The following is a 27,578-nucleotide window of genomic DNA, read 5'->3' on the forward strand; positions in this document are numbered from 1 at the left end:
CAGTGAGATAACAAACGAACTTGAATAATAATGGTCTCACACTATATTAATTTTGCTATTATCCGTGGAAGCAGGATTACAAGACAGTAAGGATTTAAATACTTTTGATATGGGGGTCCATCTTGGCGGGAGTGGAGCTCTGACCATCTTCCAAGAGTCGGAGGCCGTTTTTTATATGAACAGACCCCATAAGTTACCTAGTATGTTGACATAGACTGTTTGTTTCGTCTTCCACAATCAAACCCCATTGCCAATTGATTATTGTCACATCACGGAGAAGTTACCATTAGAGACCGTTCAAAATATAACTGCACTTTTGAGCTAGCATCCACCCAGTCTGCGCGCTTTTGCATAAGTGAGCAGGGGCAGTTATCACGCCGCGCCGGTCTATCTATCCCACATTCTACACTTCAAGATGGAACGAACACGGTATTGGCTTGGTCGAGCGATATTCGAAGCAATTGGAACAAGCCTTTGCCTTCCAACACGTACGCCATGCCTGTCCGATAATGTGCCTTTCTGGTCTATCCGAGTTGGCTTTTGGAGGCTCCCATTTCCCAATATGCCTCCTCGATGCTCTGCCTCAGCACATCATACATTCTTGGAATTCATATAGTCAATTACGAATGACCGAATTTATATGCCAACCATTCGCTTTCCCACGAGTCAAGGTGTCTGCAATCATCTCCTTGGCACGCCCGAGCCGTATGATACAGGATGCATAATCGAGACTCAGTGGTCCTCACGTCGACATGCATGCATCTGATGCGAGATGTGTTGGGGATCAGATCTCCCGGCCTAAGGCCCGCACATTCAATCTCGTAAACCCGCTGTACCACCAAGGCTGTCAATCCTGTTGACCAGATTCCTTCTTGTCGGCGGGAACGACGGAGAAGAGAGAGCGCCTCTTGTCGAACAAAGGGGTCGCGACATTTAAAAGCGAGAAGACACAGGGGTGGGATGACCCCCAAGTTGACCGAGAATGTGGGTGCATCGATATTGTCGGACATCAGGACCGAGTCGGCCAACTGAAGGATCCTCTGAAAGTGCTCCAGGAAGTTGTCATATTGCATCTCTCTCGGTCCTGGCCCAGTCTCAACCATTGCTATAATTGGAAGAAGTTCGGCCCACAGCTCAAGGATGGTCAGTGCGTTCAAGTCTCGTTGGATTAAATGATGTTTATGAATATCACGGTACGCTCTTAGTTGGCCCTGCAGTCCTAGAAGCTTGCCCACGAAATCAGCTGGGTCTACTTCAGCTGTCGGGCCAACCGACTCGATGCTGGATCTGTGAGCATTATTTTGATGCGAGAGTATTCGCACCAGTGTAACCATCAAGTCATTTGCCCTCTGGATTTCATCGGTGGCACCTGCCTGCGGAGGAAGCAAGAGAGGGATCGGCAGTTGGTCGCCAGTGAGGACCGCGTTACTATTGAAGGAAGACCAGACCATATGGGTACCGGCAAAAGCCCTAGTGAGCGTTGCAGCGACATCACTCTGGTTGCCATTCTCCATCAAGTATTGCTCCAACAGTTTGTAACCGGAGCGGAGGTGTAGACCAGCCGAGACAGCATCTTCTTGGAAAAGCAGGGTCGAGACCAGCACGACACAAGCAACCAAGACAGTTTCCACTCGTAGACGACCCATCCCCTCTTTGATTAGATTGCGTTGTAAAGAATGAATTGCTTTGTTGATTTGTCGCAGAGAAAATTGTTGATCACAGGGGCTGGGACCAGCCCTTGATCGGACAAAATGATAGTTCATGGAACCCATACCAATGACGGCATGACGGATGGCGGGTTGGTCTTCACTGGCCTGGTGAACCAATCGTTGCCAGAACTCATCGTAGAAGTAGCCTGCACATTGGAACGAGGTACTTCGTCGAAAAAAGTCCAGAAAATATTGTTCCTGTGTGGTGAGGTCCACTTGATGCGCGGGCACCTGGGGAACCAACGCTACCGCGCCTTCAGGCGCCACGTTCTTCACCAGACGCGAGGCCCGAGTTCGTCGGTCGGGGGTCTCATAATACTCGCAATTTCGGCGGTATCTGGTACAGACTAGACAGATCGGATGGGTTTCATCGCATTTTTTGTGAAATTTTCTATTGAGCTGTCAGTGAGCCCCGCACTTGGACGATCAGGGTGGCTGTTGGGTTGTGACTAGGGGGCCATCGGGGGCCATACTTGCAAGTCACGCAACCGGTGCGCACTTTAGGGCGACTGGCGCGCTTTTTCCTCGGCTTCTCGTCTGCACTGTAGAACACTTGAGCCATGGCGGAAGAAGTAAAAAAGCAAGCAGAGGAAGAAGAGGGCGATGATCACCAACCTCAATTGGCGATTATGTAAGGCTCACAGTGATCGACCGCGCAGTTTTGCCAAAGAGAAGAGACTGGAGAAACTGGAGACTAGCATGCTCCTTTGGAAGTTCTGAATTTGTCCATGTATCCCGATTGGTAGGTCGAACTTGCTGTGTGTTAAGGGGTGGCTTTCTCAATATTCATACGGATGGTGATGGTAGTGCTTCAACTTGGAGACGAAATCTGAAGATCTACAGAGCATCTGAACCGGGAGGCTTTATCCCCGGCATTGTGTCTAGTTCTTATCTCGACTTTTTTCAACTTTGGTGAACGGACTACTGCTCAGGTTGGATGTCTCTTAAACCCTCAAATTGCAGAGTGTGATGTTTGAGGTAGAATCTTGGATCCTCAGAGGGCGTGCCGTCCGCTCGATGGCGGGGTGAGGCCTAGCCCGCAGCTTACTAGATGCAGCTATTAGCTTCAAATCGTGGTTCTCGATATCCGTATGATCTAGACACAACTCCGGTGCTGGATGCTTGCCTCTTCTGCAGTTTACTTTTGGTGACCTCATCGCAGCTGTAATTGTTTGCAGTTCTTAGTCCACCTGACTTCCACGTATTGTGGCGCCAGTGATTTATTCAATCATGTGATCATTGTAAGGTGATTATTTATGGACTGAAGAGCTCCCTCGAACATCCTTCTATCCCTGCATATTCTCCTCGCGCAGTTATACTCTATTGATTCAACACCAACACTATAGTCAGTGGACTCGCAAAGCTGATTGTCACGATTTCGACTGTATCCGTCCAATTGGAGGTGTAAATGACTCTGTATTGTATTACTCCTATTTTCCACTATTTATGGGTCCATCCTAGTTACTAAGCTATGCCGTCGGATCATCTATAGACCCGGTTTCATGCAGTATTCGTATGATAATTGTGACACTGATCTTCGACCACGTGCCAGACGTGATACGTAAAAGAGCCTTGAAGGATGAAGGTAGGGCTGTGTTGACCGGCAGCGGACGACTGATGCTAATTCTGGGTTTCTCTCAGTGCTAAATGAGGGAGACGCGCCTGCGAGTGGTATTGCTGGGTACGCACCAGCCGCTCTTCAGAAGGCCTACCAATCTGGGGACTACAACACGATTCAGAATTGCACCACTATGGCAGCCAATGATTTGAACCCGATTTATCAAAACATCCAAAATCAGCAGGATGCGGCCTTCTTCAAATTTCAAAATGGTAGTGATAATACTATCTACTCCATGTCAATTTCCGGACACTCCGATAATCCTGATGGGTACATGTGGGTTTATGCCTATCCTCCTACACCGCGGAGCCTGGGAGTTCTGGGAGTTCGGTCGTTTCCGGAAGCTCTGGAACTTCTAATGGTACAAAGGTCACCCAGGTTGCACAAATTGGTACATACTCATCCAGTGGGCGGACTTTATCTATCTCCAATCGCATTTGGGGCGACACTACCATAGAGGTCACAGCCTCTATAATTTCCACTATTGTGATATCGGTTGTCTTTAAGTATCTGAAAAGCTTCATGACGTCTCAGGATTCATCCAGTGGAATGGAGGATACTGTAGCAGCAGCAGGTGATGAGCTTATTGATGACGGGATTGTCACTGCTGTGGACTGGACGGCAATGGTGGCTGGAGTATCCGTCCTTGGAATGGGAATCGTGGCAGGGGCGGTCCTATTCATGTTCGTCACGAATTGTGTTGACATCACGTTCACTCGCTGTCAATATCTACAACTGGGATACCAATCATTCGTATATAGTCAACAGTCCCTATGAAGATAATGCGGTTATTTCCGGCGGGCAGCCATATACCCCCCAAACCCCAAACCATTGACCAACCAACCAGTGAGTTCTCTCAACTCTACAGTTCTACAGATCGAAGCTCTTGCTGACATGTTGGCCGAAATCAAGCTCCCAGTTGGCTTTCCAACCCACACTGGAAACAGTCTCCTCATATCTCCCCGTTACCTTTAATAATAGTCAGTAGCCTACTTTCGGATATTACGCAAGATGGCCTCCTCCTGATGTCTCCGCGCTAACTCCTGTTAGGTCAGGCAATCGCCGAGGGACTTGGTATAGCGATGATAGTACAGTCGTCAGATGGTTCAACCTGTATGTAAATCCGCGCGAAAGCGTAACAACGATCTAACTATCTGCGACATCAGCATTTGGGCTCAAATACAAGTGCCAGTGGGCGACGTCGAATAGCTTGGGAGTTACAGGCGGGGCCAATGACGTACAAGGTTACTATGAGGACCCAAACATATGGGCACCAAAGGGCAGTCATACCAGCGCCTCTACGCTACCAGTATACAATATCCCGCTTACTTGCAGCACCACAGCTCTGTTAGCGATCAGTTCTACCAGTTTGATGTACACATCGGCCTGGAGCCTCAGAGCAATGCTTTAACTCCTGGACAAGACCAACATGCCGTATGGCTTGTAAACCCACCAGAAAAGGCACCTGCCGTAAGGCCTGGAGACACCGTCCGCTTGCCAGGTGGGAAAATGGGATGGTTCTAGAGTCGGCATCGAGGGTGTGACTGTGAACTTGAAGCAGTGGCATGCTTATGTTTTAGGGTGCTGTGAATGCAGTTGTTGGGTCCAAGACTACATACGTGACACCAGATGGAAACCAAATAGACTGACTCTGAACGTTTTGGATCTTTATTATCAAAAGTTCTTATCATAAGCTGTTTAGTGACTCAGCGTTCGTTGACAACCCAAAATTGCCAGAAAGGAGCTATTATAGTAATTCAGAGTCTTTTGTGTTTCCGTTGGTTGAACCCATATATCAACTACTCTGTGCTGCGACACAATGGCACCAGGTTTCTCCCATTTGGACGTTATATAATTTAATGATCCCTGAGCACTTACCTCTGGTCTAGAGAGAAGCAGAGTCTAGGAGCTTGAATCCCGAACCGTGAACAGATACCGTCATTATAGGATAAATTTGAGACTAGATTTGGATTTACTGCGAAGTGGAGATAAATTTAGTATACGTTGCATTAGGATATTACTCATAGATGAAAAAGAACGTAAACAAAATGCCAGCTCGTGCAAAAAAATATTCCTATTCCAGCCGCCGCCAAGAGATCCGTGGCGCGGGCCGGCCCGGTCCTTCAAACTACGTTTGCCTTCCAATGACAGGGACAGGAGCTTGTTGTGTCACCGCCTTCAACAATATTTAGAAGCAATGCATACGAGGTGCCGATTAATCAACAAACAGTAGACCGCAAAACCCGCCCAAAACCCAACAACCCGTCAAGAAATCGCTACAAGGTCCAAAGGGGTACTATTCTACATCCGCGTAGAGACATAGTAACCGCATTTGTTTGAACATCTGGGAAGTGGGAGATACTCGACATTATGGTCACTTGAAAATTCCGATGAACAATATCTGTTTGCCCAAGGCCAGTCCTCCAATGCCAATTAAATGACTTGAACAAAAGCCAAGCAGGGTAGCAGCTTGATTGGTACACGCACTGCCGTCGCGCTTCATGCATCAAATTGGGCACGCGCGATTTCTAGCACTCGAAGTGTGACGTGTGTGTTGGATTAATGCGATTAAAAGACACTTGCTTGATCAGTGGTACACGTGTCTCCCTCTCTATTGTGTACTTCTAGGTTCCTTTTAATCACTGAAATCCTGCAAAGCGCAGACCATTTTATTGCAACAGAAACGTTCACATAAACAATTGCACAATGAGTGGAGAAGAAAGAAACGGAATTGCTATCCTTTATGATTCAAACTCAACATCACCATTCAAGAGAAGAGTCATGAACATGGGTCACGTCATATTCACTACCCGAGATCAGGGGCTCATTGGTGAAATAGCAGAGGAAAGTCATGTGACAAAACCACTTTCCACTGAAAGACGCCACACATTCGCTCCTCGAGCGATTTGACATCCGACTCCTACACATACTGGGAGAAGAAGCCAGGAACATTGCGGACCTTCTTAAATTGCTTCCCTTGCTTTGGTGCATGTAGGAGCATTCTTACACTTAAGGCATAGAACTCCTGGAAAATATCATCAACTCTATATGACTCGTCGAAACGACCTGTTGCGGTTTCCGACTCGTCTTGGAGACACTGATCAAGCCATCCTCACGGTGTGGGAGATCAATTTCAAGCAAGTGGAGCATGATTCACCAGCTGCTACTTACCATTATTCATTTTCTCGTTTCCGGACCAGTCATCTATCCCTGAGATGATTTTGCATCGAGGCTCGTCTTCCCAGAAACGGTGGGGCAGTGATGCTGAGGTGACCGAAATCCGTGCGAAGAACAAAGGGATGAATGTTTGACAAAGGTTATATAGGGTGACTTTGGATTCGATAATGCTGTTGAAAAGCTGTTTTCTTTCTCGTTAATTTCCTGCAACAAGGAATTGAACAGGCTACGAACCTTCTCTATACGCCCTCTGGTGTAGTACTGTGCAGTACAGCGTTTGCCGCCATCGGATGTGAGTATGTGGCGATGGCAAGCAATCTTACTAGTTTGCCACGCGATCCCAAGGAACAGATACATTGAACCACTGTAAGTCCGACTATTAATAGTGCGGAACTCGAGGTCTGACAGAAGTTATAGAAACGGAGAGTCGGAAGAATCATACTGTCATTTGAGTCGAATACTTTTCGAATATGATTATATGTGCCTAGAACACGGAGAGCAGACCTCTTTTCGGCACGAACTTGCATTAACTCTCCTTGCCGCGTCACGGTTCTCCGAGGTAAAGTGGAAGGTTGAAGCAATTAGCCCTACCAAAAAAGATAATTGAGAATGATTGTGATTCTTATCTAAAACGTATGGCTTATATAGAGACAGCTTAGTTATGAGAATGTCAAGAATGTTGCGAGAGTCGGAATGTGCCCTACAGATTCCGCGCGATACCGCTACATCCAGCCCAAAGCTTTTGGGTCTTACTCGAGATTCAATACTCAGCGTGGGGACCTAACCATTTCTTTCTCCGGAAATTTGATTCGCCAAGGAGAGCTTATCGAGGCGAAAGCGGAATTAACGGAGTGGAAATACGGCTGGGTAGAGACCTGTCTACTCTTTTTACCGCGTGAGTCCGTTTGATTATGTGGAAGAGGTCACGAGGAACATCACGTGTCGATAAGTGACACGCAGCCGAGAGGAGCAGATATCTTACTCCACGATAACACTCATGTCAAAGTCAACCACCCATCTTCCACTTGTGTATTCTAGCTCACCGTCCCTATGAAGCGCAGCTACGAGGTATTATTTCCAGACAAATATATATAGCGTCCTATCTAAAAATACACAGAATGCCCTCAAACTCCTAGCTACGCGAAGGCGGAAAACCCGACCGAAAACCCCCCGCTATCTCGTACCCTTCAGGACGCAGCGATTCCTAACGATAACCAAACTGTGAGAGGTGTACCCAGCTTGGTTGGAATGAAAGAGTGGCTGCAAATTTTGGGACACTCGGTATGAATGATAAATGGATCTTGTTTGTACGGTTGTCATTCTGACTAGGCCTAGGAAAGTGATGTCAACGACATTAATATCATCCATATCACTGGGACGAAGGGTAAAGGGAGTACATGCGCGTTCACTCGCTCATTTCTCCATGCGCATGGTTTGAGAACGGGATTTCCAAAGCGGATCGGGTTATATACCTCCCCAGATTTGCAATGCATCCGAGAGAGAATACAGATCGACAATCAACCAATAACGGAGGATCTTTTCACGCAATACTTTTTTGAGGTGTGGGAAAGCCTTGCATCTTTCGGTTTAGGACAGGACGTCGAAACCACGAGACAGCCTCGGTACCTACAATTTTTGGCTTTGTTAGCTTTCCATACATTCATCAGGGAAAAAGTTGACGCTGCAATATTTGAGACTCACCATGGCGGGGAGTACGATGCCACAAACGTGATACAGAGACCTGTCGTGACAGGGATCACCTCCCTTGGGATGGACCACGTTGAGCAGCTAGGCCCTACAATCGAAAGCATTGCTTGGCACAAAGCAGGAATATTCAAGCCTGGAGCACCTGCATTCTCGGTGCCACAGGAAGCAGGACCCATGAAAGTCTTGTGTGATCGTGCCGCCGAAAAGAAGACTAGTCTGACGTTCGTTCCGACTGATAATCCTCTTCCTACCAATGCCAGGGTGCTGAGTGTCCCAGTACAGCGACTCAACTCCTCCCTAGCCCTTGAGCTAGCTAGAACGCTCTTACAGCTCAAAGCACCTGGCCATACAATGGACTCCGACGATATTTCTAGAGGCATCGACAACTTTTCGTGGCTCGGGAGATTCGAGGTTATAGAAGACGGGATGTCTCAATGGTTTTTGGATGGGGCGCACAACCTTCTGAGTCTCAAACAAGCAGCGGAATGGTTTTCAAATAACGTCGATGCCCTGAATCCGCGGAGGTTAGTTGGCCAGCTTGTTTCCTTCGGGTCTTCAGTCGACTAAAAGTGCATTATATGATCTAGGTGTCGTGTTCTTATCTTCAGCCACTTCTCTGAGGAACGTGATGGAGTGGCGCTAATGGAATGTCTGGCGCATGCTCTTTCGGAATACAATGTGAGGCCAGATCATGTCATCTTCACCACATACCAGGAGAGAATCGATGGGTCCACGAGAATAGGCAAGTAACAAAGTTAGTTGTTTAGACAGGTGACGAGCTAATTATTCCCGTGACAGATAAAACCCTCAAAGTGCCCGAAACACCTTTTCCAGATCTCTGCGCTACATACTCTGCATTGTGGAAAGACTTCGATAGTCAAGCTGCAGTCTCAAGCGAGCCAACTATTGAGGGGGCATTGAATCTCGCCAAACAGATCAGTGCCCAAGAAGGTGGAATGCAGACTTTTGTGACGGGGAGCTTACATTTGGTTGGGGGAGCACTTAACCTTCTGCGGCCTTAGAGTATTGGGACTAGGCCTAGGCTATACCGCTCACCGGCATGGTCCTAGAGATCATCCTATGATCCTACAAGTTGATGGGTTACCGGTTGCTTGTCAATCAAGACACTTGATCTGCACTATGTAAGAATAAGGAACAATTGGATTTAAATATTATTAGATGGGGATCTAGATCAAATACATCTAAAGTTAAATTATTCTTTACAGGAATAAAAGGTGTACGCAGAGAAAGATAAGTCGCGCTAGCCTAATTAAGCTACCAGCGGAATAGGGTACTGCAATAAGCGGATACTAAAGGTTATAAGTGTTTGATGTAATAAGAAAATATCGCTTCTGCTTACCTATGTTAGTTCTATAATAGACTTTACTAATAATTAACGGGCATATGAGTTGATCGGCTATCAAGCTAGACTATCTATTCCTATATTCTTTTCTATATAAGCAAGGTGATGCTTTAAAAGAAGATGCTAATAAGAATTTACTTGTTTAAGAATAGAAGGCAGCTAGAACTTAGTGAGATAGGTATTGCTAGCCACTAGTTGGTCCAAACTATTCGGCAGGTTATTAGCGATGAAATGGTTCACTCCGTATAAAATCTTAGTATATTTATAATATTTATTACCTACTTGGCACCTAGGGGTTTATTAGGTCACATAGTATAACCTTAAACCTGTCTTAGGTCCGAGGTTAGGACCCAAAACCTAACCCAAAGCCGGTATCGACCTCTAGTGGCCTCGTTAGGAGAATTTCACTCCTAGAGAACAAGACACTTTGGTTCTTATATGGGGAGCATCTACTTCCGTCGGTCAATACGCAATATAGATTTTGAAGCATTGGGGTTATAGCAATATTCTTGCCACGGCTTCTCTATGCCATCATGATAAGATTAAACGGTACGGCGCGAGGCATGCGTTTTATTATCAACATAGCGCGGTGGTTTATTCTCTCAAAGATTTCATTGAAACGGAGTATAAATCAAGTAGGATCTGCGTCTTTGATTGCGTGAACCCTAAGCTTGGTTCACTGCTTCCTATTTCAAGATTGCAGTTTAACCAGGGTCAGTTGTAGCTGCCTTACTTCCGGTCATTGTCAACGCCCCATCCGTGAATAAACGCGAGCCAAGCCTCAGTTTGGCTTTTGATGTTTTTTCCGGAAGCAGATTGGGCACACGGAGTCAAGGTGCTTAACGTTGTAAGCTACAGCTATGAAAAGATAAGCTTTTTCTATAGAACTGCGAACAAACGCTTTTACCTAACCATATACTTGGACCGAGTGTCTTTTTAAAAGAGTATCTCCAGCGCGACATCATGCCTGCGCTGCTTGCGGGAGGTGCTATTGAGCCAAACAGTCAACGGGTGGTTGACGGGATTACGCTTCTTGAGAGGGCTACGAAGGCTTTAGAAATAATGAGAAGTGGGACAGTCAACGGGGAAAGGCTTGTTTGGAGAATTTGGACATCTGAAGAGTTCCCTGAATTCCAGTAAGAATTGTTTTGTTTTAGGGGATTTCTTTTTCGGTGTGAAATTCTATAGACATGGTCGGTACTAGCCTGGTCTTGCAGAATACTTAAATGGAGTGCAACGAGAGTGGAAAATATGTATAGAAATCTGGACTTCTCATGCTGATGTTAATCGGAACAATCATAGACCGAGGATCCACGGGTGCCTTAAATAAACCAGTGTCTACAAAATAATGAGATGCACCAGCAAGGTGTAGTTCAAAGCTGGAACAAGACAGAGATAGATCAAAAAGAGCCAAAGTAGACTTCTCGGTATTATATTAGGATACGGACCTTGTAACAAGAGGACTAGTTAGATGGAACTTTCACGGTTGATTTGCTCGTATGAAGTGTGGGCTGGTCCACTGTAAGCAGATTATATTGAACCTTAAATGTTTGTGTCTAACTGAGGGTAGCTTACTAGCGGTCTTACCGACTATATCCAGGTGGCCAATTTTGGAAGCAACTGCGCCTTTTTGAATTTGGAAATGTCATATCTCTAAATCCCTGCACAATAAATTAAGGTGGAGCGATCAATTCTTATTAAATATCCCGTCTTTTGATTGTGTTTTTTTTTCTTAGCAGATTGTTTCCGTAAATCCCAAGGTCTCTTTATTCGACTATTTCACTGTTCCTCCCAAAATCTCTGAACAGTCCTACTCACGTCAATCAGCATGAATCGCCCTCGTTTACACTCTCTGTTTCTTCTTCATGTGTTGCTAGCACTTTTATGTTCTGCAACGAGCAACAGCAACGTCATATCCATCCCGGATGAGTACATGTATCTGCTCCCCTCACCCTTCACGGCGAATCTATCATACAGCTTTGTCAATGGAACAAAGACAATGAATACGACCGTCAATGACCTGTTGCAATCCGCTGCGCACATGCCATTCATCTCATATGATGACGAATTCCTCGATATTCTTGGACCAAGCCCATCTATCAAATTAGTGCAAGAGCGCGAGTCAAATTTTGCCGCCGAAGCAGGCGTTTGGATAAAAAGTCGCAACGAGGTGTGGTACACAACATGGATCAACGATGGGCCAACCCACGTTGAGATCCTGAATCTCCGAGACAACACTATCAAGAATTTGACGTCTTCTGAGCCTCTCAAAAACCCAAACGGCGGTCATTTCCACCAGGGAAGAGTATATTTCACGTGTCTACGCGATGACTCCCGGAATTGGCCCGGCGGTGTCGTATCCGTTAATCCGGAGAATGGCCATGTCGAGACAGTGTTGAACTCATACTTTGGCCTCAAATTTGATTCTATCGATGATTTAGCCTGGGTCACGCAACCTGGGACAAATTATTCCTACCTGTTCATGACTATCCTGCCTCTTACTAAAGGCGTGGCCACGTCCGAAGAGCGTCTGCCACAGGGTCTGTGGCGATTCGATCCGCAAAGGGGAACTTTGCTACCGGTGATCAGTCGGACAGAGCTCCCTATGGCGAATGGAGTTTGTCCATCGAAAGACCAGCAGACGCTCTGGGTTACAGATTTTGGCGGCGAACACAACAGCGGCGCGTGGGGGCTTCCTGCCGAAGTGGGCTCACCTGCGATCTATAAGTACGACTTGAATGCGAACATGTTACCGACCAACAGAAAATTTTTGGAGTGGCCAGAATGAGCGCCCCAGATGGGATCCGGATTGATGATAAGGGTAGAGTGTGGACAGGGGAAGGCGAGGGCATCGTGGTTCGGAATCCTGATGGAAAAGTCATTGGCGTGTTTAACGCGCAATATTTTACCAGAGATCCAGTGGAAACTGCAATTGTGCAATTCGCTTTAGCGGGCGACGTGCTGGTTGTTTTAGGCCAGAACATTATTTGGACAGTCAAATTGAGCGAAATGGTTGCTAGCAGTTAGGTCACATCAGCAGAAAAATCTCATCGAAGACATATAGCACGTCGACATGCCGACATTAAGGAGGAGACGCTTTCACTCCTAAGTGTGCTCACTCCGACGGAGAGGATGGGAAGTGGGCAGGCAGGCACAGAGAGTGACAAGATTGAGCTTCATCGTTACTGTTTCCACTACCTCTCAGTTTGAATCTAGTATTGTCTCTGGCTGACTGCGCCCAGGGCTGGTCTTTATTCAGTTTCTTTCACTCAATTCAATTTGCCCCTCTGGAACCTGCTGGTTCAATCAACCAGCCAAGCTGATCGATCTACTTCAGCTGCCTGCAGAGTAAGCAACCCATCGACGTCAATGCACTATTGTATGGCCCCACTCCCATACAAATTGAAGGGTCTTGGAAGATCTTGATTGTCCTTAACTAGAAAGAGCAAGGGGAATAATGTTCCCAACACAGTAATCATGATGATTATGAAGGAGGTGACTGAGCGGAAATCTACAGATCGACGGTGAGCACAGTGTGGGGCACCCAGTTGACCCCGGACCCGCTAACAGTCAATTGGGTGATGGCATGGGCTTACTAATACAGTAGTCATACCACGTGAAAACAAATGATAACTGAGCCTCGACCAGGAGGGATGTGCCAATCCAGCAACCGCCGGCCTTTCTTGATTTAAAGATGGCCAAGGACGAAGAATCTGATGTTAACCACCATAACTTCTTGCAATGGGCGTTATTTAATGGTATCCAAATTAACGGAGTTGCCCCTGTTAGATTTCCTGGACGCGGTATGGGCATTATCGCGACTAGAACGATAGAGGTGAGCCACACCGGAGGTTTTTTTAGCATCGTTCGGGCAGATGCTAAACGAATTGCACGTTATAAAGGCGAATGAGATTATGATTGCTGTTCCCGTGTCAACAATGCTCACAATTGACTGCGTTCCGAGAGAATTTGTCGATCGCTTTCCGCACGAAGCCTCCATCCATGGGATCCTCGCCGCATTTCTGACACACGGAGATGCGGGTTTACTGGATTATTGGGCTGCCTGGCGTAAGATCTGGCCTTCTCGGCAACATTTTCAAGAGTCCTTGCCGGTTCTGTGGTCTGAAAGCCCGGGGGGTTACGATAAACGGCATATCACCCTGCCCCCTTCCGCATCTGGACAATGGAATAAGTTTCCCAACCTTCCTTGCAATTTAACAAACCAGGATACGTACCAAAATGTCTTGGGAAAACAACAGAAGCGGCTTCATGATGCTTGGGAACATGTGTTATCCGTGTTTCCTACCACGGATTGGAGCCTTTTTTCATACCATTGGCTTATACTGAATACGCGAAGCTTTTATTATGTCAGTCCTGGCAAAGAGCCTCCTGATGACTGGAATGATGCCATAGGTTTGGTACCTTTTGGCGATTACCTTAACCATGCGGACAATGCGGTGAGTAGCATCTCTTTGGCATGCTTCACACTCCGCAGATTGATCTAACACAGTGAAATAGCCTTGCGAAGTTGTTTTTGACGGACAAATGTCTACATTTAGAGCCACTGCTCGTCATGGTGAGGGCTTTTCCCTAATGATCGGCTATACTGGGGCAGACAACTTACGTGGTAATTTAGAGAAAGGGGATGAGGTGTTCATGAGCTACGGATCACATCCCAATGATTACCTTTTTGTGGAATGTGAGTATATTTACTGTATATTACACTTTTGCTAAATCGTATACTAACCCGAGCGCGCATAGATGGCTTTTTCCTGGATCGGAATGAAAGTGACGCTGTTTATTTGGATGACGTTGTGTTTCAGGACATCACGTTCGACGATAAGGAGGCTCTACGCGCTCATGGATACTATGGGTAATCCTCTTTCCCTAGGCTAGGGGAACTTAAAGCTAATCTACCTTCTGCCTCAGACATTACGAGATAAACTCATCTGGGCCCAGCCTTGGCGTAGGTATTGTCGCATCTTTCAAATGCATGACACGTGAAGATTGGGAAAAATGTGTTCTTGGTCTACCATCGTCGGGCTGTATCTCTGAAGAAGCAACAGAATGGGTCCGTAAATGGGTCAAAACTTATTGGGAAGAAAGCCTGTTGGCAATTAATGGTTTAGAGGGCAAGGACAGTGTAAAAGGAGTGGTTTGGTCTTCAAAGGACCCATTGCCTTCTTTGAAAGACCGGAAGGTGGCCACCCTACTACGAAGATGGATCCAAATCAGGGATATTTGTAAAAAGACTCTTGATACGTTAGCCTGAGCCTGTTTAATTTCTCAGTTCGCCTCTTTTACAAGCAAAAATGACACACTCAATTCAACTTCCATGGGTTCTATCTCATAATCTTTAACATAGTCACAACTATACCGACGGTCTCATGGGCAAAAAAGAGCTACACGAACATCGAAGGCAGGAACTACAGGAGCGCCAAACCACCCTTCCCATTTGTTCAGTCCCTCTTCGATTGACAGTCGCTTGGTAGTGAAGAAGCCACGATTACCTTGAAGCTCTGTAGTGATGTCGGATACTACATTTTCTTATTGGACGTTCAATTTTCGTTTGGATTGCGCCTCTCTCTCTTATTGGCTGAAATCGAGGCGTCTCGGGTTAAATCAAATGCAAAGGCATTCGCAGCCCCTCCCTGACTTGAAGATAACTCAACGAAAGACAGCATCAAAGAGATTCCACCAAGATGGATTGCGACAATCTGGTGAAACTTCCGCACGAACTTCGACTAAGTATCCTTGAACTCGCTATCAAAAAGCAGGAGTAGAAACACACAGGCCCATCCGAATTTCTTGGGAATATTTTCCCGAGATCAATTGGAGATTCAAGTGGATTCAACTTTGCGTTGAGTCAGAATTTAGCGCTCTGCTCGTCAATAAATGGATGTGTTAACGCACTTCCCTTTGCGTATCGATCGAATCATTTCAAATTCGATGATATGGATGATTTTATCAAGTTTGCACTTTCCATTGGTCAAATAGGGCGCAGCAATGTGGAATCATTGGAATTATTTTGGCTCAGCAGCAGCGACCTGGAAGCCATGTCGAACCTCTTCAGATGTTGATTTGCGCTTACCCTCTCTTCACGGGTCAAGATGCGTGCAAATATTGAAGCTGTTCAAAAGACTAAGGTACTTGCGCTTTGTTTTCGATGAAGAAATTTGTCAACAATTTCGTGCGAGGATTTCAAATTCGATCCGTGAGCTTTCTTCCCTTCAGGGTCTACAATTGGTTGAGGTACGGGGATTGAACAAAGAGCCTCTGGAGTCCACCTTTGATTGTGGTAAGTGGTTGAAAGAAACATTAGAAACTAGAACTTGATTCGCAATATCAATCAAAATAATTAAAGGGATCCCCGCTACTTTGCTGATTGTGTGTATACCGAACTTGCCATGAATGTGTTGCCTCAGGCTTTATTAGTCACATGATTTGCTATCAATGATGGAACAAGTGCGAAAATCTCGGGTCTCCAACCTGAACGGAATCTCTCAATTCCTCTGCAGTATGCCCCAAAATCTATCTCCTGTAGTCAACAGACTACCACTCAATGAATCCACGACCGCGGACTCCAAAATTGACCATGACACGTCGATAAATTATTGGAACAACGTTCCTGCCACCTCCAGTGGTATGCTAGCCATGCTTGGCAACTTCCCCTGGTACACACGGATCGAGCTGCAAGGGTCCAAAAATTTTTTGGCCAAAGTCCGACGATTAATTCCTACTCTTTCCGTTCACCAAAAACTCGGTCTAGGTGTCGACTGTGGCGCGGGCGTCGGTCGCGTGACGAAGGGTTTTCTCAGCGATGTCTGTGAGGTGGTGGATATTGTCGAGCCAGTAGAAAAGTTTACTCAAGCTCTCAAGGAAGGAGATTTGGGTCATCGGGGTGTGGTTGGGGACATATACAACGTTGGTCTTCAGGATTGGAGCCCGCACAAAAAATACGATTTGATTTGGACCCAGTGGTGTGTGGGACATCTCACAGATGCACAGCTTGTCGCATACGTCGCAAGATGTCGTGACTGTTTGAAAGACTCCGGAATCATGGTGGTAAAGGAAAACCTCTCCACTGATCCCCTCGGAAAAGACATGTATGACGAGTTGGACAGCAGTGTCACAAGGATGGATTCAAAGTTCAAGGATATTTTCAATGCCGCTGGCATGGACGTGATCAAGTCCGAGCTGCAAACTGGATTTCCGAAGCAATATAAACTCTTACCGGTCAAAATGTACGCGTTGCGACCAAAAAAATGAACATTGTTACATCCATCCATATCACTCTTGTCGTCTGCTGAAGCGAATCAGTTCAAACAGCCCTGCTAAGTTCACTACAGGAAGAAGCGACTGGCACCACATTGAGGCAATGCTTGATTATGAGTGTATTGGCGATTTAGAGTGAGTGTATACTGGCGACATGGTGAAAAAGCAGGTTTTCTGTTGTACAATTGCATCAATCCCATGTGCACAGCCCATGTGCGGTTTTGAATGGCTCGAAAATATCTTAGTTTGCTTTTCTGTGCTTTTATCTGTGCCCTCCAGTACCAACCATGCGATTTCGTAAAATTGTAAGACGGACTCATCATGCACACAACCACTCTAATGACTAGTTGCGTGCGCGATGACCTCGAAATACTTATACATTCCAGGGGCACCACACTTTTAAGCCCATTTCAATCTGTATAAGGTTGGCGCTTCAGCCGCAGCCAAATGATAACTTGTGGCTTTCAGCTGAGCTCGACCCCGCCGTTACTCTTCATTGACTTTAAACCATTTGATGAGAGTGAAGGAATCTCTCATTACCTTCAAGTCTACATTTTCCTGGATATTCTTCTGCAAACTGGGCCGGCCACTATCGGCAGTCAGATATCGAAGCCACAGAACTTATGGGGTCACTACTGGAAATATGCAACCCAAAATCTAGGTGCTGTACAAATTCTTTCACTGTCTACTGGATGGCAGCACACAGAGAATCTCCCAGACATCTTACGGCCCTCATGATTGCCTCATAATTTGGAATTGAAGACATTGTGGGACATCTACTTGAGATGGAAAATGTGAAAGTGAGCAGCACAGATTTTCACGGGCGCTCAGCACTCTCTTGGGCGTCAGAAAACGGATTTGACGGAGTTGTGAATATATTGCTGCAGTATCCAAAGATTCGGTTAGGGAATATTTTCAGGTGGCCATTTTTGGAAGGCACAATAGTCAACGACATAGATCGCGACGGACGAACACCGCTATCATACGCCGCTTGGAATGGCCACATGGCTAGTGTCAAACTACTCGTCGAGGCAGGAGCTCGCGCTAACTCTACTGATCAAATTGGAGCAACGCCAATATCATATGCTCTTGCTAGCGGACACCAAGCTGTAGCCAGATTATTGACGAAGGGGGCGGGTATGGACTCGGTGGAGATTATTCGCGACAAACTACTGGTGTCTGCTGTAGACAACGGCCACGCAGCTATAGTTGAACGCTTGCTGGACAACAGCGCCTCCACGGAGGGAATCAATGATTCTGGTCAGACTCCATTGCCTCAAGCTTCTAAACGAGGAGATGAAACTCTTGTGCGACTATTGCTTGATAAAGGCGCTGCCACCGAGGCGGCTGATTTTATTGGCCGAACACCGTTGGCATATGCCTGCACCAGAGGGCAGGAGGCTATTGTGCAAATTTTGCTTGATAAAGAAGCTGCTGTCGATACAACTGATACATTATTATATGCCTCTAGATACGGGTATAATGCTGTCGTGCGAGTATTGCTTGAACCGAGGCAGTTGATGAGCTTGGCCGAAAGCCGTTATCATATGCTTCTGAACGATGGCATAAGGCTATTGTGCGGATGTTACTGGACAACAGCGCCCAGCCCCCGGCGGGGAGGGGACTATGTAGAACCACGCACGGGGACGCATAAGGACAAAGAGCCGTGGCATCGACTTCGAAAGAGCCGTGGTCTTTTTCACCTAGATTTTGTAGCCAAGCAAACGGAGGTGGTCTGGCGCTAGTGTCGAGGAGAGGAGGTTGGCCGAAGAGTCCTGATACAGCTTGTATACAGAGCCGTCAAAGCGCTTTCATCATGGATGCCGTAGGCATTAACAAAGACCTGGTCTGGCTTTCGAGGGCTTTGTGTTTTCTCCTTGACACCCTGGCAAAGAATAACAGGATGGCTATCGATTAGTAGTACATTTCATTTGAAATCTTCATTCAAGAGCCGGCACCGGAAGTCCAGGCCGACTTTAAACCGACGAAAAATACAACTTGGGGAGCTTTAAACGCCTTTGAAGGCTTTTCATAGCTTTCTTCTTCCTCAAAGTGATACCAGAGCAGGTTTGCAAGCAACATCACTCCGCTAGGCTTCATCTACTAGCTCCGAACCGAAACTCTCATACTGAGCGTCACCAAAGGCTTCTTTCGCAAGTATAATAAAAGCAATACCTTACAGTTTTAATCATGTTACCTGACTATGACTCGTCACATGTTGGTAATAAGACAGATAGTCCCCTGCCTTGGGCCTTATCGCGGAAGTATTAGGTCAGACGTACGAGAAGTCGATCTAATAATATATATTGTTAGTCAAATAGAGGATGATTCGTAATTACGAATATAATCATCCAATTAGGACCTAGAAATATGATACAAGGCTAGTGATTATATTCCATCTTCAAGTCTTCAGTCTAGAGGCTACCACTGAAGTGGACCACTGTTTGTGTGTTTTTGGACAGAAGGGAGATTAATGAGTATTGATGAGTTGTGCTAAAGTTAAAACCGACTAGAGAATTCCTATGTTCTATAGGGAGGTTATTCTTCTCGGACAGGTCCTCAACTGCCGGCTTTCTGTAGTCTAAAGCTGCGTTTCGATCCCCTGTATTTGCCAGAATTTTGAGAGCTACATTCTCTGCAGCATGTAATCACTGGCGGTGCGATCATTGGTGGAACACAAAGAAAACATCACGCGTCATACATGGTTGTCCTGATACTAACAATTCTCAGTCATATAGCGCTCACGCGGCGGCCGTTTTAATATGTTTTTCATTAATCAGGACCTACTTTTTCTGTGGCTTCGATAAACCACTAAGTGTTAAGTAAGTAGTTGATTTTGTTTGAATTTTATTCTATTGCCCTATCCTCAACTCTAGCTTGCTTAGTGTCTACTTTAGAGAGCGATAAGACTGATTCCCGATCAAGCTATTGTCTATTTAGAAGTAGAGAATGATCTGAGACTAGCGCCAGAGAAGAGTGAAGGATCAACGATGTTATAGGCGCTAGAGCTGAGCTAGTAAATGTTCCTGAGCCCAAATGGATATTTTCACTATCAAAGCGTCGAAGTCTGTTTCTCGAAGGAAGTAACTAATCAACATCATCTATCAGTAATGACATTTCTGTTCATCTTTAATCATGTATCTATACAACATTTTCACTTGATGTCGTTGGTCTCGCGGCTAAAAGGGAGTACTTTCGCGAGATCCTTGAAACTATTCGAGAGGGACGGGTGGCTAGGCGATAAGATTTTCTCGAGCCCAGACATACCCCGACATACCAGATTTTCAGCTTCAAGTAGTTTTCCTTGTTCCATGTATAGTTCTGCCAGGTCAACAAAGTTATCGAGGGTCAATCTGTTGCCTGGTCCCAATGCTGTTTCCTTCCCATTGAGCGCTCTGATAAACATCATTTCTGCTTCATCGAGTCTACCCTGCTTATGGTACAGGATCCCAAGGTTGTGAACAGTTTTCAGCGTTGATATATGGCTTGGTCCTAGTCTATTTTCGTAGCCATCCAGTGCCCGACAAAACATTTGCATTGCTTCGGCTTGTTTTCCTTGGGCGGCATATAATCTTCCAAGGTTATTGACAGAGTCCAGCATTGATGTGTGGTTTGGCCCTAGATATTTCTCATACCCAGATAGCGCCAGGGTATACATCTGCTCCGCCTTGTCTAAATTGCCTTCTTCGTGGTATAAAGCCCCAAGCTTATTGGTAGTATGCAGTACTGACGTATGGTCTGGCCCTAGTACTCTTTTGTAACCAGCTAGTGCTTGGCTAAACATCTCTTTTGCTTCTTTTGTCTTGCCTCGTACAGCATAGAGTTTTCCAAGGTTATCGATAGTCCTGATTGTTGATGTGTGGCCGGGCCCAAGAACCTTTTCGCATTCGGACAGCGCCCTTATATACAGTTTTTCTGCTTCATCTGGTTTCCCTTGTTCCAAATATAGGTCGCCAAGGTCATTGATAGCCCTTAGCGTTGAAGAGTGATCTGAGCCTAAACCTTTATCTAGTTCAACTATCACACGTAGGAGCATCTGTTCTGCTTCTCGTAGTTTGCCTCGATTAGAATAGAGCAACCCCAGTCGGCGTGCGGTCTCGAGTGTTGATATTTGGGTTGGACCTAGCTCCTTCTCTTTCCTAGACAGAATCTGTAGAAGGATTCGCTCGGCCGGGACAAGCTCAATCTGGTGTTGAAGCAAAATTGAAATACGGGAAAAGGCGCTCAGCTGCTCAGGAGCTGAACGGTCGATGCCACCTTCTCGCAGGAAGCGCTCCAGCGCAATGCGGGTCCCATGCGCAGCCAGGCGAGAATATTGAGTGCTTTGGAGGTAAGTCTCATCAACATCATCAATATGCACGTCAATGCATTTGACGACATACCAGTAAAGTTCTGGTTCAAATTTCTTGTTGAGAGCTGCCGATGTCCAGTCGTGCACACAATTATGCATGCTCCAGGATTCCGAAGTTGGCTGGAATTCTATAAAGCAGTATTCGGTCAGGATGTTCATTGTTCCATTGAAATCCAAGTCGTCTGATATTACTCTGTGCAGCCAGTCGGGAGAAGTATCGGAGAGGCCCCCATAGAATAGTTCGTGCCAAAGGTTCTCATTATCGAAGTAGGCCAGCAATTTTAGTAGTCTCGCCGCGTCAAGATCCTCTGTCTTTAGACGATCATATGATAAATTCCAAGTTGTGTAGAATGTGCGATCTTGATACTCGAGGAGCTTGGTGGGGCGACGGGGGTCAATGTTCCAACGTTTCTCGTACTCTTGAAGATAGCGCTCGATACTAAAAGGACTCCGTTGAAGGTATGCCCCGGCTGTGGCTAAAGCGAGAGGAAGACCAGCAAGTCGCTTCACAAGACATTTTGCATGAGGATCTAATAGCGGTCATTAATAGGTCCTGTCTGTCATTTTGAGTATATCGTACCTGATTTAACATTCTCTCTGTTCGATCGGGTTTGGAGGATCGCGAGGCTATCTTTGATATCCTGAAATGGTTTCACATGAAGAGAACTTCCTGCAACATGATCTGGCCGCCGAGTAGTGACTATAATAGCTCCATGGGAAGCCGCTGGATAATAATCATTGATATCAAACTGACTTGGGGCGTCATAGTTATCAAATATCAGTAACCATCCGGTATTTGTGGGGTCAGATAGCCACTGATGTACACGTTCAAAAATTTCTTTGCTCTCTAGGAGTCGGAGATCCTGGAAGTCGAACACAAGCCTGGCGATCGATCGAAAGCTATCTTTCAAAACGGCCTCGGACGCTGAATTCAGCCAAAATACCGAGCTATAAAATCCAGAACGCGACTCTGCGTAAGCGATAGCAAGCTGGGTTTTGCCGATGCCCCCCATTCCGCCCAGAACTAGACGTTTTTGCATTCGAAGCTCTCGAGTAGGGTGTAAGGTTTCCGCCATCAAGCTCAGCATCACGACCAACGAAGAGTTTTGGAGCGATATAAGGAGCTTTGCCGAGACAGACACCGACAGGTCCACGAAATCGGAAGTCTGCCTTTTCCCTAAGAGTGACTAGGATTCAACGTTAGCAGAGGATTGTTATAAATATTGGATGTGTGTTTGTTCTTATAGAAGCAGAAAGCGGAATATCTCGTAGGCAAAACAGTGGGCATATTACAGATCGTAACTTGCGATAAAGAAAAGTCTCGCCGAAACATAAAAAACATCAATAACCCGGGCTTTTTTGACCGTCCGTTGAGGTCGTAAAAACTCAATCCTCGGATAAGATACATAAGGAACATCCCATCAAGCCTGCTACTTACTGGAGTTGAAGTGCTGCGTTCCAACAGACCCATTGTTGTTGATTAGCTGCCCACTGCCGCGATTAATATTGTTTGTCTGTGCTCCACCTCCACTAGCGAAACTCATTCCGCTGCCCTCTTCGTCCGGTGCTAAGGATATGATAGACTTCATCTCCTGCACAATATTCTCAAGCTCGGCGTTTTGGTGCTGATTAGCAGACTTAACCACATCAAGATTGACAATGAGTTGGACGTCTTCAGTGAGGCCAAGCATAATCTCCTCGACTTTGTTTCCTTTGCCAAGTCTGCGGAGGATCTTCAAATATCTTTGATCTCTTGTATCGCTTTCGCCGGGTATAATTTTCTCAAAATCCCTCTTAAGTTCAAGGCTTTCACCTCACAAACGTCAAGGGTCTTGTCCAAGGCTTGGCACACATCTTCGGGTATCGAGTCTCCTTTCAATTCGAGGTTGCTTTTACATGCCACGAGGGTGTGGATAATAACGGGAAGCCGGCGTCGAACAACTTCGAATGTCTTCAATAATTTGACGTCCCTCTGAGCACTGTCGTAGATCTTGATCGAGGTCTCGACGAGAGTGATGATCGCAGAGATAGTCCCGATTATCCCTGCCATGTTGAAAAGTAAGAACAGCAGAAAATTGCGGTCGGTTGATTTTGTCTGTGGTTAAAATCCGGTGTCCCGGATAGTTGATAAAGGAGGGGTACATGTAAGGGAAGAAGTTTTTACCACGACATCTGTAGGGTTATTTATTGCGTAAGGGATACATTCTCCTTAGTAAGTGATCAGATCTCTTAAGCGCTTCCACAAATACACGTATAGACCCTTGATTTATCAATGTGATTCCTCGCGCATTAGTCACTATTCAAGAACCCTGCAAGCGCCAATCAGTTAGGAGGTGGGGATAAAGGTAAGATCATGGAAATTCCGTATTCCCATTGGGAAATTGATTAAGGGCTGCTCAGTGGCTTAGATTGTGAGACTGTAGCATTTCTCAAAGTCATGTCACGAATAATATTGAGCTTGGAGATATTTATTTCTACATTCACAGACTAATCCGATTTGGAATTTGAATCCCACATGCACTTCTGGGCCCTCTGTTCTATCAAACGCTAAACTAATTCAGGTTAGTCTTTGAATGTAGAAATAACCAGGTGAATGTAGAAATAAAGATCTCCTTGAATCAAAAGCCCAACATCCTTCAAACAGTTGACAATCTTCAGACTGGGTTGTTTCACTGCCAAATGGATGAGTGTTGTGCCCTTTTGATCGGCCAAGCTCACGTCAGTTTTATCACTTTTTTAAGACCTCCTTGCTTGAAGAACTCGCGATCATATGTCTGCTCCCATGTCTGCCACAAGGATGAAAGTGATATATCGCGGCCACAAAAGTTGATACTGAAGCGTTGAATCCCAGGAAAGGGACGTATCTCACCACGGAAATCATTTGTATGATGTTCCCCGGTTTCCTTGTTGTTTTTTCCCTTCTCTTTTTGAGATGACATATTATTTCTAAGCACTTCAAAATACGAAGCTTCAAATTCATCTTGAATTTGTGGGGAGGATTCAACTTTTTCGGTCATTTTTGATGCGAGACGTCGATTCCCAGCACAGTAATTGTTTCAAGACGGTAGGTTAAAAGAGATCTTGATGTTTAATGCCGCGATTAGAATTTCCGCACTAGGAAGGAAATTCATGTATAAAAAATTCCTCCCCTACCTGAGCTCCATCAGCATTGTTCAGTTATTCTTGTGAGTTGGCTCCAGTACGCTCGTGGAAAGCCGATGCATAGCCGCTATGCTAGACATGCGCAGCACGCGTGATCTAGACCGACTATCACCTGTAGCTTTTTACATCAGCGAGCTGTAAGCTCGTCATCCTTTTCTGTTTGGTAGTTTGTATTTGTCTACGAATAGTCTTTTTTCGAAGTCAAAGTTTGTGGAGATGGACGCTTGATGGTATACGTTGTATGCAGCCTGGAAAGCAAAGAGGCGGCCTCGAGGGTCCGTGCGTTGTTGGCTCCCAGCGCCTGTCCGACCATAGTACGGAATATGGAGTAACTTATACACATACACTACTACTATGTGGGTCTAGTACGTCGCATTAGGAATCAAAAAGGTGGCCGAGCTCAGTGACTCAGGTCAAAAACAAAATCCTCTCATTGGGCATCCATGGATAAAACCGTGGGAAAGGGAATATGAGAATACGAGTCATATACTGTACCTCACGAAATGGGCTTTGGACCAAGTCTCCAAAAACTCCACCTTTGCTTTGGGTCATTTTGCTAATTATGGCTAGATTTTTCATCAAACATCCGATATGGTGTAATCCAGGGGGACAGCGGAAAGACCACGGTTGTGCGTGGTGTTGTGGGAGATAATCGTGGTGGTTCCGTATAGGCGTTTTCATAGATCTAATTAGGACTAGTGCTATATGTTTAACTGGGTTTAGCGCATGATTGTCCCGATCTTGCTGCATATCTATCATAAGCCCGGCGGCTCTATCATGGGCGATAATTAATTGACTGCCAAATTTAGACTTTCACTGCGAACTGGTTATCAACATTTTGGCTCGCAGTGGTTAAGTATAATACGCTCCCCCTCTACCTAGATCTCAATCAAGCTTTCTCCTCCCCTTCAAGCCCACCGCAACCGAAATGCGCTCCCCAAAGCCACCAAAGCGGGTTAGAGACTGGAATGCATTTGTCCGCCAGCCAGATCCAATTGTTACGACGAACAAAGTCTCATCGACGAAGGAGCGGTTGAAGGGAATCCATTTTAACTTTCAGAAGTATTATACCGTTGCTTATTCAATCAATATCCTTTAACTAACTAAAGAACTTTCAGATGGGTGCAAGAGCTTGACAACAAAGACTATAAATATTGGCTTGAAAACATCACGCTGAGGATCGTTCAAGGCTTTTTTGAGTGGTATTTAGATGAGCATGACATAAACTACAAGTCCAGCTTCATGACAATTGTGCGTTTTTTCAGAATGTACTGGATGGATGAAAGGGGCCTTTGCCTTCCTTACCAACTTGGAAAGGACATTAGTTCGGTATGATTCTTACAGTCTGACCCTTAGTCCTTTACTTACTTAAGGAGCTGGCCCAATCAATGGCCATAGAGCACGACCTTGATAAGACCGCGAAAGAACAGCCGCCCTTTAGCATTAACGAGGTATTTTTTATCACGCATCATCTAGTGGCCGCTTGCGACATAGCCTTTCCTACGGTCCGGGTTCTTTTTCAATTGAACACCCTACGGAAAATGATGGTCTCGACCTCAGCCCGACCTGGAACCCTTGTATTGTCTTCCTGTTACGAGGAGGAAAATGATGCGCTGAAATGGAAAGATATTGACCTATATATGGTCAGACACCCCGAATATCCTGATGCCCAAGTTCTTCTTATGAGGGCTAGGCACAGGCTCAACAAGGGAAAGAGAAATCAAGGAGCCCCGTGAGTCCTAGTCTTATGCCACCAATTATGATTCATTCTAACCATCACTAGGCCTACATTTACTTATACTGAAAGAAACGACAATCTCGGACTATGTGTTATTCAGGACATACTTATGTATGCCTTTCTTGATGATGCATTTGCAAGCCCGCACATCAAATGCCCTCGAGATATTTGGCGCTTCACAAACGTTCCAGACCATCGCCACAGCACTCCTATTCATTTTAAGGATAGCCTAAAAAACATCCCTATTTTCAGGCGCGCTGTAAGAACAAAATACGGAGCTTGGGCCACTGACTGTAAGGTCGGCTTTTCATATTCGCAGGCACAGGAATACGAAAAGAAGGCTAGCGCAAAGGCTGGATTTGAAGACGAGGGATCACTCTATAAATACCGCAAGGGCGCAGCTGAAAACTTGAGTATGTGACTAAGAGAATCTAGAGTTCGATGAATTAGATGCTAACAAATTTTAGGGAATCTTGATGAGCACTCACGTAACATAATTATGGGTCATCGAAAAAGTGCAACGTTTTCAAATTACATGTCTGTGTTTAATGACACTCAATCCATTTTCATGCAAACTCCGACGAGAGATTCTTTGTTGAATCTCGCATGCCATGGAAATCTAACACGAGATGAATCAGCGCCACAACACCTGAATGCTGAGCAAAAAGAGTCTATCGAAATGGATGCCGAACTTCAAGACTTGAAAAAGGCGGTCAAGTCAACTAGAGACGAACTCATATCGGAATTTCATAAATTGAAGAAAGCGGAAGGAGCGTCAGACGCGCGGTTCATTGAAATGAAACGACTGCAACAAAAGATCCGGACGAGACGAAAACGATTAGAACGCCGCGCTCAAAAGGTAGCCCGGAAGGAATTCTTCGATAGTATTGGAAACCAGATCATTGAGCAAAACCAGCAAGGTACTCCGGTCACTTTCACTCCGGACGTCAGTAATATTCAGCCGGAGAGAATTGCGCTTGCCGAGCTTGAATTCAAGAACAGGGATGTCGATACCATCGATGATACGGAATTGATTGAAGACCGCATTCGATCTCTCGAGCTACGACTGAAACTAAACAGCCTTCATATTCCCAAGGCCTTGAAAAAGCGAATCGTGTTCAAAGGTCGACCGAAGGAAGCATCGAGACAAGTAGTGGTCCCAATAGAAAGCTTATCTGGGCTGGAATGTCCTGTGTGTCTAGGGAATACTAGCTTGGATCCCATCGCCAGGCGATATAAGTACTCACGAAAGGATGTACTTCAGGTTCATTTTGGGACTCATCGCCTCCCATTCTTTTTTGAAAAGCATGGTCGAAAGTGTGATTGGCCTCATTGCCTTGAAGTTCTCTTCACACTTTCACAATATAAATGTCACCTTGCAAACGTCCACAAGGTTACTTTATAGGAAATTTGAATTGGGCTGTTTATGGCATATCTGCCTACTGTTTCGATCCAGTGATCTATTGCAGTTAGGTAAC

The 27,578-nt window shown here is 45.7% G+C and overlaps 8 protein-coding genes across 8 annotated transcripts; 6 read left to right on the forward strand and 2 right to left on the reverse strand.

The window, feature by feature from the left end:
• Positions 1–620: 620 nt before the first annotated feature.
• Positions 621–2,271, reverse strand: N7446_006130 (Zn(II)2Cys6 transcription factor domain-containing protein; the record flags this gene model as incomplete). The annotated part of the gene is made up of 2 exons (XM_058514878.1): positions 621–2,100; positions 2,183–2,271. 2 exons carry the CDS (start codon positions 2,269–2,271, stop codon positions 621–623), a joined length of 1,569 nt encoding a protein of 522 aa, XP_058372056.1.
• A 4,926-nt stretch (positions 2,272–7,197) lies between these two features.
• On the forward strand, positions 7,198–8,961 carry N7446_006131 (uncharacterized protein; the record flags this gene model as incomplete). Its single annotated transcript, XM_058514879.1, has 4 exons — positions 7,198–7,399; positions 7,622–7,785; positions 7,840–8,735; positions 8,799–8,961. 4 exons carry the CDS (start codon positions 7,198–7,200, stop codon positions 8,959–8,961), a joined length of 1,425 nt encoding a protein of 474 aa, XP_058372057.1.
• A 2,612-nt stretch (positions 8,962–11,573) lies between these two features.
• On the forward strand, positions 11,574–12,362 carry N7446_006132 (lactonohydrolase; the record flags this gene model as incomplete). The annotated part of the gene is made up of 1 exon (XM_058514880.1): positions 11,574–12,362. One exon carries the CDS (start codon positions 11,574–11,576, stop codon positions 12,360–12,362), a length of 789 nt encoding a protein of 262 aa, XP_058372058.1.
• A 906-nt stretch (positions 12,363–13,268) lies between these two features.
• On the forward strand, positions 13,269–14,451 carry N7446_006133 (uncharacterized protein; the record flags this gene model as incomplete). Its single annotated transcript, XM_058514881.1, has 5 exons — positions 13,269–13,409; positions 13,477–14,031; positions 14,093–14,150; positions 14,211–14,273; positions 14,336–14,451. 5 exons carry the CDS (start codon positions 13,269–13,271, stop codon positions 14,449–14,451), a joined length of 933 nt encoding a protein of 310 aa, XP_058372059.1.
• Positions 14,452–16,030: 1,579 nt separating this feature from the next.
• Positions 16,031–16,843, forward strand: N7446_006134 (N-terminal protein methyltransferase; the record flags this gene model as incomplete). The annotated part of the gene is made up of 1 exon (XM_058514882.1): positions 16,031–16,843. The coding sequence occupies one exon, from the start codon at positions 16,031–16,033 to the stop codon at positions 16,841–16,843; it is 813 nt and encodes a 270-aa protein (XP_058372060.1).
• Positions 16,844–17,853: 1,010 nt separating this feature from the next.
• On the forward strand, positions 17,854–18,594 carry N7446_006135 (ankyrin repeat domain-containing protein; the record flags this gene model as incomplete). Its single annotated transcript, XM_058514883.1, has 1 exon — positions 17,854–18,594. The coding sequence occupies one exon, from the start codon at positions 17,854–17,856 to the stop codon at positions 18,592–18,594; it is 741 nt and encodes a 246-aa protein (XP_058372061.1).
• Positions 18,595–20,003: 1,409 nt separating this feature from the next.
• N7446_006136 (TPR repeat protein) lies at positions 20,004–23,250 on the reverse strand (the record flags this gene model as incomplete). Its single annotated transcript, XM_058514884.1, has 5 exons — positions 20,004–21,730; positions 21,781–22,170; positions 22,226–22,387; positions 22,639–22,993; positions 23,053–23,250. The coding sequence occupies 5 exons, from the start codon at positions 23,248–23,250 to the stop codon at positions 20,004–20,006; spliced, it is 2,832 nt and encodes a 943-aa protein (XP_058372062.1).
• A 2,040-nt stretch (positions 23,251–25,290) lies between these two features.
• On the forward strand, positions 25,291–27,505 carry N7446_006137 (FluG domain protein; the record flags this gene model as incomplete). Its single annotated transcript, XM_058514885.1, has 5 exons — positions 25,291–25,424; positions 25,481–25,691; positions 25,736–26,094; positions 26,146–26,513; positions 26,568–27,505. The coding sequence occupies 5 exons, from the start codon at positions 25,291–25,293 to the stop codon at positions 27,503–27,505; spliced, it is 2,010 nt and encodes a 669-aa protein (XP_058372063.1).
• Positions 27,506–27,578: the final 73 nt, after the last annotated feature.

This window comes from Penicillium canescens (genome assembly GCF_028828765.1).
Source record: "Penicillium canescens strain IBT 15451 chromosome Unknown utg000004l_segment0_segment0, whole genome shotgun sequence".
NCBI lineage: Eukaryota > Fungi > Ascomycota > Eurotiomycetes > Eurotiales > Aspergillaceae > Penicillium > Penicillium canescens.